Below are 11165 nucleotides of genomic sequence, written 5' to 3' on the forward strand. Positions count from 1 at the left end.
AAGGGCCTTATTACTTGTTAATTAATGGTTATTACAAGGACCTTAATATAAAGCGTTACCTGCAAGTCTGCCACATGCTAATAGTTGCTGACAGTGTTCAGAATTCAGTGTTTTGCTCAGAGCTAAGAGGGATAGCACTCATTCATTCATTCATTCGTTCATTTTCCCGCTGATTTTCTGCAGCTAATCCCTAAACCTTTGACCTGCTGCCGTCACTAAGGGGAGACACCATTTCATTTAAGAGCCATTTCATAATCTCGGACAATGCAAAGCAATTTGTAGATTACTCGACCCAAATGCACACTATGTTAATACATCTGTAAACCAAGTAGAGAAATAAATAATAAATCATCAAAACCCTCACACAAGAAAAAATAGCTGTAAACCAGACTTCAAATATTACATTTTCACTATTAAATTGCAGCCAAAGTGTATTTTGGTATAATGAAACATCGGGTCTATAGCCTCAGTCAACTGCTCTGTATCTGAAAATCTATTTATTTATTCCTCATTCTACATCTTTTGAAGAATTGCCTCACATTGCCCAGTAAAGTAATAATTACTTTTTTCTCACAGCTTTAATCAGAAACTTACTGTTTGTAAATTCTGCATTACCGCTACACTATGCTGGAAAGATTACACTGAATCTGTGTTTAAGAAGACACATCTTTTTTTCTTTTTTAATTACTTCTGTGATTATCACAGTGTGTTCTACAGTGTTGTAATCATACCTGTTACAAGTATTTGTTGGCCATTTAATAGACAACGCTGCTCCACCAAATGGAAGTCAGATTAAATCTATTTGGGGTTTGTTCTGTTTGTTTGCATTTGTATGTTAAAAAAAAAAAAAAAAAAAAAATGTTTTTAGTGTTTATAATTTCAATTTATGGAATTTTTGTGTACATGTGTGCATATGGAAAAATGTATATATGTTCTTTTTTAATTGATATATTTCTATTTTTATTAATGTTAATTCTGATTTTATTCAGTTGTTGACTGTGAGCATTGATGCTAATAAACTCAAACTCAAATTCTGTGAAAAGATAGTATGTCAACCTCTTGGTAGGCACAGCCTTTGGTCTAAACAGTAAATACAAAATGTTACCATTAAATTGGAGAATCAGGGTTCATATTGCATTCACTTGAGAACAAATATTTCATTTTTTTTCCTGACTTAACAAAATAATTATTTCAGAATTGAGAGTGATAATTAAATGGATTCGAAAGTTATATAAAAAACAAACAGATAGCGTAAAATAGGATTAAATGTTGCAACATAAATACAATGAAGTAAGTCTATTTTGTTAGATTTTGTAAAAATAAATACAAATTTAAATCCTGAAAAATAAATATACAAACATATTGGAGTAGATTTTAGAAGCTATTCTGGAAGTTATACGATTTGACAGTAAAGGAATTACCTTTCTAAATCACTGAAGTTAGAATAATTAAAAGAGTATCACTGATTTTTTTTAAAGTTAGACCAACCTTATGTACCTGAAGGCCATAAGATTAAAGGTTCTGGCTGTACCTTTGATATCTCTCAGTTCAGATCAGAAGTGCTGCGTAAGAGCAACTTAACATGCAGCCACTAATTACTGTACTAGTTAGCAGAAGGGTCAAGGTTAGCTGAAGAGCTAAATGTTTTGCAGTGAGGAACAGATGGCTCTTTGAGATTAGACAGCTGACCTGCTCACAGCTTGGCTCAAGGTGTTTTGATTCCACTGACACCTCACAGCAAAAATAACAAGACTTACACTACCGGTCAAAAGTTTTAGAACACCCCAATTTTTCCAGTTTTTTATTGAAATTCAAGCAGTTCAAGTCAAATGAACAGCTTGAAAGGGTACAAAGGTAAGTGGTGAACTGCCAGAGGTAAATAAAAAAAGGTAAGCTTAACCAAAACCGAAAAATAATGAACATTTCAGAATTATACAAGTAGGCCTTTTTTCAGGGAACAAGAAATGGGTTAACAACTTAACTCTATGGAGTCTTGGGCTATTTTGTCAATTTTTAAAATTCTTTTCATGTCTTTGTAAGTCATTTTGTGTCTTTTTTTGTCATTTTGTGCTTTTTTTTGGTCATTTTGTGTCTTTAGGTGTCTTTTTTGTCATTTTGTGTCTTTTTTTGGTAATTTTGTGACTTTTTTTAGTCCTTTAGTCCAACATAAAATGTGATTTTGAATCTTTTTTTTACTTTCAAAACACTATCATGCTCAATAAAGAATTTTAAATGTTGCAAATGTGCATTAATTTCAGAGTACACGGAGACATTAAACTGCATCATTTTCAATTAAATTCTGGAAAAGTTGGTGTGTTCTAAAACTTTTGACCGGTAGTGTACCTGTGATTTTAATGTGGGTTCCCACCAATCAAGGTGATTACAAGACATATTTGGTCAGACTGTTCATACCATCAGGTCACTTTACTGGTTTATCTATCTGTTTACATCTGACCATAGAAAGTATATTAGGCCTATAATCCAATCCAATCCACTTTATTTATATAGCACAATTTTAGCAAACACAAGGTTTCCAAAGTGCTGCACAAACAATGAATAGATAACACAATACAAAGAGATGTAGTAAACAATAAAACAGTAAAATGCAATAAGATAAAATAAGTTAAAAATGGGATATAAATAAAATAAAATGTAAAATGTACTGCCCGCACAAAAAAACTTGCATGTATACAAATAAAAACAAAAAATCATAAAATCAACATAAAATCAACACTCTACGTGGTGTTAAAAGCCAACGAGAAGAGGTTTTAAGAAGAGATTTAAAATGAGACAGTGAGGAGACCTGTCTGATGTATATTAGGCCTTCTGTATATTTTTCTACATCATTATAATGTCTTATACCATACCTTATAATACATTTTATATTAATTACCTCTGCATATATTTGAGTTCTCTCAGGAGAACAAAAAAACATAAAAAATATATGTTTTGAATATAAGGAGTATATAAAGTATGTATATGTCTTATTATTTATTTTCTTTATTCTGTTTTTTATATCTATGTGTCTGTATCTTGAGCTGCTGTAACAACTAAATGCCCCCACTGCAGGATAAATAAAGTATCTCATCTAATCTGATCTTTTTATATTCCTACAGTGGTTTGGTTGCTTTCAAAACATCTCAGTTGTTCATGAAACACAAAGCACACAACACACAAAGCACAAAAAGCTGATTTTAACAAAAAGATAACTGCAATAAATGTCTAGAAACATATTTCATGATCGCAAGTGGATATTTTGTTTTTGGATATTTTGTTTTGTTTTTGTTCTTTAAACTAAAAGCAGCATTGAGTGGGGTCAACAAATACAATTATTGGTTTATGAAGTTTCATTAGGACATCTTTATGTAAAAAAGCTTGCATTGGATGCAACAATATACCGTTTTCCTAACGGTATATCCTTTTTCTCAATAAATATCAATCTATTTTCTTGTTTTTTTATATATTGTCTTCTCTTATACATTGTTATCTATTTATCACTTTATTTCAACTGAATTTTGCTCATTCTTCTCATAGACAAGTCGTGCAGTGTCCAAAGATGCATGAAAACTTCACATGAGTTTTCGTTTGTTTTGGCAGCATAGATGTTCTAGTTAATTCTCTTCCAGAAACCAGAGCTGTCTCTGTTGGGAGGCAGCATCCTGAGGTCAGATTAAAACAGTAAGGGGTCAGTGCATCACGTGTGACCCAGGCTGGAGTTAGGGCTTAGAGGCAGATCAGTGTTGGAGGATATATAAACCAGCTCAAACAAATAGTCCGTCACACTCAGAAAGCACTGTTCCTCTGAGACCGTCTCTTGCTGCAGGACTGCAACTTTCAAGACATACAAATAAGGAGATAAGCTGCTTCAGAATCTGAAAGGAATTTAAGAATCAAAAACTACTCAGGACGTCTGCTTTGCAACTACTTGCACATCTCCTTTTTTTTTCTCTGAGTGTGTTTGATCTCTGGTGATCCAAAACGGCGTCAGCCATGGTACTCGAGGACAACGAGTGTGACTCGGTGTTTAACCCTGAAATCACTGTAAGTATCTGAGAGGGCTTATATTGAGCTTCCTGCTAGTTGGTGTAATCATTGTGCATGTAAATGCCTTTTACATTGATATCACAGGAGTATTTTCTGCATGGCTGCATGTAGACCATCTGCTGAGACAAAAAAAATGATATACATATTTTTACATTAAAATGTTCATTTATCAATGGTGTAGACTAAAAGCTATTTGTATTCCTCAATTGTAAAATTGTATAGCCTTTTTACAGCATATTAAAAAAGTTTTGACATTTCAGTAAACTAAAATGTGCCTCATAGTTTATGAAAGTCTCCAGCCCGGCGCTTTAACCTTAAGTTTTGCCAACTTTGAGTTTAGTTTTGAGTTCCCTGAGGTAGACTAGTTTTCAAAATCATATTAATAAATGCTCAATATGACTATTAATAACGTTGGTAGGCTAATTTAGACTTATTGGGCTATTTAATTTTCATTTTAGGCTCAATATATATAACAGTTTGCGGCTCCATTCCGCAATTTTCTCTTTTTTTTTGGCCAACAGTGGCTCTTTAGTTAGTAAATGTTGCCCACCCCTGCATTAAACGATGTGACTGAATCTCTTTGTTTTAGGAGGATCTCGTAGAGACTCAGTATGGAAACGTCCACTGCATCATGACAGGGACTCTAAAGGCAAACCGCCCGGTCATCCTGACGTTTCATGATATTGGACTGAACCGTAAGTCGCAACTCTCACATCACAATAGCACTGAGTTAGTAATGTTTGTATCCTGCACACAGATATATATACACTACTGGTCAAAAGTTTTAGAACACACCAACTTTTCCAGAATTTAATTGAAAATTATGCAGTTTAATGTCTCAGTGTACTCTGAAATTAATGCACATTTGCAACATTTAAAATTCTTTATTGAGCATGATAGTGTTTTGAAAGTAAAAGAAAGATTCAAAATCACATTTTATGTTGGACTAAAGGACTAAAAAAAGACACAAAATGACAAAAAAAAGACACAAAATGACAAAAAAGACACCTAAAGACACAAGATGACTTAAAAAAAGACACAAAATGACAAAAAAAGACACAAAAAGACACAAAATGACTTACAAAGACATGAAAAGAATTAAAAAATTGACAAAATAGCCCAAGACTCCATAGAGTAGTTAACCCACTTCTTGTTCCCTGAAAAAGGCCTTCTTGTATAATTCTGAAATGTACATTATTTTACAGTTTTGGTTAACCTTACCTTTTTTTATTTACCTCTGGCAGTTCAACACTTACCTTCGTACCCTTTCAAGCGGTTCATTTGACTTGAACTGCTTGAATTTCAATAAAAAACTGGAAAAATTGGGGTGTTCTAAAACTTTTGACTGGTAGTGTACATTGTTATCTATTTATCACTATATTTCAACTGAATTTTGCTTATTCTTCTCATAGACAAGTCTTGCTTTGAGACACTGTTCAACCATGAGGACATGCGGGAAATCGTCAGACATTTGCCCGTTTGTCACGTTGAAGCACCGGGACAACACGAGGGAGCCAAAACTCTGCCTTCTGCGTCAGTACACTGTCTTATTATTCTCAGTCTGAAGCGTACATTTCATGCTGTAATTATACCAATATTTAATACGATTATAAGTTAACCCCACACCTGCTGATGGCTATGTTAACATTTTCACCTTCCAGGTATACCTACCCCTCCATGGACCAGCTGTCTGAAGCCCTGCCTGCTGTCCTCAAACACTTTGGGTGAGTTTATCTGATGCTAAACACTTTTCAGTTGGCCCTTCATTAAAGGCTAGGATATATTCACCCAGCACACAAGGATTTATCTAAGTTTTGACCTTTTTGACTGTGTGCTTTGCAGGTTGCGCAGTGTGATTGGACTGGGAGTTGGAGCAGGAGCCTACATCCTGGCTAAATTCGCTGTGAGTTCAAATCTCATTTCTTAATCCCATTTGAGCATCAGACAGAGAGAGAACATAGTTTAAAAGCTAGTTTGCAAAATATAAAGTTAAAATCTCTTTAAAACTATTTTTTTTAGCATATTTCTTCACATGGCTATGGTTCCTCCTGGTAGAGTTAACCCTATCAGATGTATGTCTCCTCAGTGTTAATTCCTTCTGCAATAAGACTATACAATTAATCTACCTCTGCCAGAACCAACATTACTGAAATGCACTAAATCTACGCACGACACTTTGCTATGTTATTAATATTATTACTGTTATTATTATTATTATATATACTGTTGCTGCCATTACTATTATTACTATATACTGTAATATACTACTACTACATGAAGAAAACTGATGGAAATATATGACTGTAGAAATCAAGGATGTGAGGTGTTTGTTCAAGAGTAACATAGTTAAAGTAAATGTCAGTGTAAATGGGTTATTGGATATCATATCATATCATTAAACTGTCTTGTGTTTGTGTGTGTGGTTGCAGCTGAATCACCCTGATATGGTGGACGGATTGGTTTTGATCAACGTCAACCCCAATGCTGAAGGAATAATGGATTCTGTCGCAAGCAAAGTGAGCTGTGTGTGTGTGTGTGTGTGTGTGTGTGTGTGTGTGTGTGTGTGTACTCTGTAAACTGTAAATTGAAACATTGTATTTTCAGTCTAGACAGCCATCTATACAGCCTGTATTAATAGATATGAATTAAGAGAATTGATTAATGATTAGTGATGCCTCACTGTTTGCCATTATTCTGTAGTCATTTAATTTTACTTAATATATTTGATAAAATGTATTAAATATAAATGTGTCCTTGATTTTGAGGCAGTTGTTTAAGTAACTTTAATATAAAAATGTTTGAGATAGCATCTACTTATTTTGATCACATTAAATATAATCTTTATGTGTATGTAATTCTAAATCAAGAGAATTTTGAATGAATCCAACACAATAGAATTAGTCCGTTTTTAATTGACAGGCACTTCCTGTTAAGTTGTTATTAACTCAACTTGTAACGTAGTTAGTTTTAATTAATAATATTGCGTGCAATCTGTTGCCTCAATTTCATTGAGTAGCTGTTTATCTTTTTTTTTTACAGTGTGCCCTGGTTCTCCAATTGACCCAATTGACGAATATTTTAAACCAGCTGTAACAGAATTATTTTTTGTGTGTTCCAGATCACTGAATGGACCCACACTCTCCCAGACACAGTCATCGCACACTTGTTTGCAAAGGTAAGTTATTGGGCCTTTAAAACATCTTTAAAAAATGTAATTATCAAATATCAGTGAAAGTGAGTCTTTACATACAGAACACCGACTCTCCTGTCTCGCTGCGTCTCACCATCTAACTGATTTTTCAGGAGGAAATCGAGACCAACCACGACCTCATAGCTACATACCGTCACCACATCACAACCACCATGAACCAGTCCAATGTGAACCAGTTCCTCCGCTCCTACAACAGCCGCACCGCTCTGGACGTGGAGAGGCCTATTCCTGGGGGAAACATCAACGTCAGAACCCTCAAGTTAGTACAACCATTGACCTTTAACCCTTTATCAGGCAAAGAACTATATTTGGTAACTTCAGGTAATATTTCGAGAAAAAAGTTGCAGATTTAAGAGATTTAAAGTGGCAAATCTGTGCGAAAAAAGTCGCAGATTTACGAGAAAAAAGTGGGAAAAAAGCTACTTTTTTCTCCCAGATTCACCACTTTAACCCTTAATAGGACACTCATTGAAATACTTGCAAATTTCAACCCTAGAGAATATTGGAGGATATTACATACAGCCAGAATGTGTAAAAAAAAAAACATACAAAATAATATTTTGAGAAAAAAGTTTACGAGATTAAAGTGGCAAATCTACGAGAAAAAAATGCCTAGATTTATGAGATTTAAAGTGGTGAATCTGGGAGAAAAAAGTTGCTTTTTCCCCACTTTTTTCTCGTAAATCTGCAACTTTTTTCGTGCAGATTTGCCACTTTAAATGTCTTGAATCTGTGACTTTTTTTCTTGTAGATTTGCCACTTTAATCTAGTAAATTTGTAACTTTTTTCTCGAAATATTACCTGAAGTTACCAAAAATAGTTCTTTGCCTGATAAAGGGTTAAAGAGGGCATAGTGGCAGGTCCTTATAAAGGTCCTAAAAGTAGTCTGCTGGCCCTGTCAATCCTTACTGTGTCTTCCTTGTTCTGCCTCTCACGTCTGTGTATCTGTTGTTTTACAGGTGCTCCTCTCTGCTGATTGTAGGAGATAATTCTCCAGTTGTGGAGGCCGTGGTCGACTGCAACTCCAAACTTAACCCCACCAAGACCACACTGCTCAAGGTAACCAAAAATGACACAAAATGTGAACAAGAATTTTTCATTTTTAAAGAAACCTGTGAAAAAACAAGGCAAGACAAGTTTATTTGTATAGCACAATTCAACACAAGGTAATTCAAAGTGCTTTACATACACATTAAAACAGCAAGACACAATTGAAAACAGTAAAAACAGTCAATTAAAACAGGGAAATATAAATAAAAATATAAATAAGATAAAATAAGATACAGCAGGATAAGAAAATAGAGAAAATAATAAAAAGTACAAGTCAAACATTGCGTAGTTAAAAAGTAAGGGCAGTAGAGTACAGCAGATAAGTGTTAAAGTTAAGAGTACGCTGCAGTAAACAATAGTGTTTTTAGTCCTGATTTAAACTAAAAGTAACTGGCAAATAACAACTCACATTAAAATAGTTTTACCTTGTTATGTATTTTACTGAAACTTCATTAACACCTGACTTTTTCACTTTGTTCCTCTAGATGGCGGACTGTGGAGGACTTCCTCAGGTGGTTCAGGTAGGCTGGGAGATTTAATTGGCCAGTCCGCTGGCAATAATGAAGAATCTGTGCTCCAGATTGGTTGGAAATAATATTTAATATTTTTCATCTTTTTCTCCACAGCCAGCCAAAACGATTGAAGCCTTTAAATACTTCATCCAGGGCATGGGATACTGTAAGTCAGCATTACTTAACCCCATACTGTCTTTATATTGCATTAAAACTGTTACATCTCAGTAATCAGTACTGGAAATATTCCCATCTCTCAGTTTTTCCTCTGTTTGTTTCCAACCCAACATTGAGCCGAAAATGACAAAGCCATTTATTACATATCATAGAAAAGTTTATTTATGTCAGTAATTCAATTCAAAAAGTGGAAATAACACATTAAATTGATCCATTGCACACAGAATGTAACATTTAATGTCTTAATTTATTTAATTTCTTCTAATTATAATGATTATGGCTTACATTTAATGAAGACCTAAAATTCAATGTCTGATTTTTTTTTAATATTACAAAAGACCAATTTTAAAAAGTATGTTTAATATGGAAATGTTGGCCTCTGAAATGTATGTCCATCTATATGCACTCAATACTTGGTTGGGGCTATTTGACTTGAACTACTGGAAATGCATTTTTCCATGATATTCAAATTTATTGAGATGCACCTGTATGTATTAATTTACTGTAGGTGTAATCAATATTGTAATGGATCAGATGGCATAAACTCATTAAATGCTGATTAGATTAGATTAGATTAGATTCAACTTTACTGTCATTGCACATGTCACAAGTACAAAGCAACAAAATGCAGATAGCATCTAACCAGAAGTGCAATTAAGCAGTAATTGTGAATCATATTGCAATATATACAGGGATGAATTGTATACACATGCAGTATATATACACTACTGGTAACCAACTTTTCCAGAATTTAATTGAAAATGATGCAGTTTGGGGCGTCCCGGTGGCTCACACCGGTAGAGCGCTTGCCATGTATGCCATGTGCTGCGGCGGAGCCGGGTTCGAATCCGGCCTGAGCTCCATTTGCCGCATGTCTTCCCCTCTATCACCCCCTTTCACTCTGTCACTATAAATAAAGCAACAAAAATGCTAAAAAAAAAAAAAAAGAAAATGATGCAGTTTAATGTCTCAGTGTACTCTGAAATTAATGCACATTTGCAACATTTAAAATTCTTTATTGAGCATTATAGTGTTTTGAAAGTAAAAAAAAGATTCAAAATCACATTTTATGTTAGACTAAAGAAAAAAAAGACACAAAATGACAAAAAAGACACAAAATGACAAAAAAAGACACCTAAAGACACAAAATGACTTACAAAGACATGAAAAGAATTAAAAAATTGACAAAATAGCCCAAGACTCCATAGAGTTAAGTTGTTAACCCACTTCTTGTTCCCTGAAAAATGGTCCTACTTGTATAATTCTGAAATGTACATTATTTTTCAGTTTTGGTTAACCTTACCTTTTTTTATTTACCTCTGGCAGTTCACCACTTACCTTTGTACCCTTTCAAGCTGTTCATTTGACTTGAACTGCTTGAATTTCAATAAAAAACTGGAAAAATTGGGGTGTTCTAAAACTTTTGACCAGTAGTGTACATACATACACACATATATACACACACACATAGTGCAAATGGAGGATACATCATGTTCATCAACATTATGTGCGCTGTATATGAACAAGGTGAAAGTGCAGTTTATTGTGCAGTGACGGTTACTGTATGCAGAATAGTTCAAACCTCCCTCTTCTCTTCTCCTCCTCCAGTGTCCAGTGCCGGTATGACCAGACTGAGGTCCCGGACCAGCTCCAGCTCCAGCATCTCGTCCTTCGACAGCTCTCGGGGTCGCGCGCACACAAACGAGCTGCAGCGTAACCGAACACACTCACGCGGTACCGAGGAGAAGCGCGGGCGCTCGCACACCGATATCTCCATGGAGGGTATTTCCCACAGTAATGTGGACCACATCGTCTCAAAGTCAACTGAAGTGGCATGCTAGAGCACATAATGGCATGCACTTGAATCAAATTATACCTCATTATATCTACACTGAGAGCATCCCTCGGCCATGCCCTTTCATCTGCACTATATCTGTCTGTAAGGTCACATGTTGCACCTCCATCCTTCTGTATACTCTGTGATTCTACTTATTTCTTTATCAATCTAAGCATCCTTTTCTGCATCTCCCTCTTGGCATGTTTCATAGTCTCTCCATTTGACTGCTCTTCATCTCCTTCAGCCTCCTCCTTTCTGAACTGTATGTCTCTACCTCTGTATCCTTCTTTATTATATGATTTTTTTTATCCCAGTCCTTATTTATATCCTTGTT

The 11165-nt window shown here is 34.8% G+C and overlaps 1 protein-coding gene across 1 annotated transcript; it reads left to right on the forward strand.

Annotated features, from left to right (window-relative positions):
- The first annotated feature begins 3799 nt into the window (after window positions 1-3799).
- Window positions 3800-10835, forward strand: LOC131976934 (protein NDRG1-like). The gene is made up of 12 exons (XM_059340155.1): window positions 3800-4041; window positions 4634-4739; window positions 5457-5577; window positions 5706-5768; window positions 5887-5947; window positions 6474-6560; window positions 7163-7219; window positions 7348-7514; window positions 8215-8314; window positions 8791-8826; window positions 8932-8983; window positions 10603-10835. Exons 1-12 carry the CDS (start codon window positions 3991-3993, stop codon window positions 10833-10835), a joined length of 1134 nt encoding a protein of 377 aa, XP_059196138.1. The 5' UTR covers window positions 3800-3990.
- Window positions 10836-11165: the final 330 nt, after the last annotated feature.

The sequence above is a fragment of the Centropristis striata genome, chromosome 8, assembly GCF_030273125.1.
Source record: "Centropristis striata isolate RG_2023a ecotype Rhode Island chromosome 8, C.striata_1.0, whole genome shotgun sequence".
Lineage (NCBI taxonomy): Eukaryota > Metazoa > Chordata > Actinopteri > Perciformes > Serranidae > Centropristis > Centropristis striata.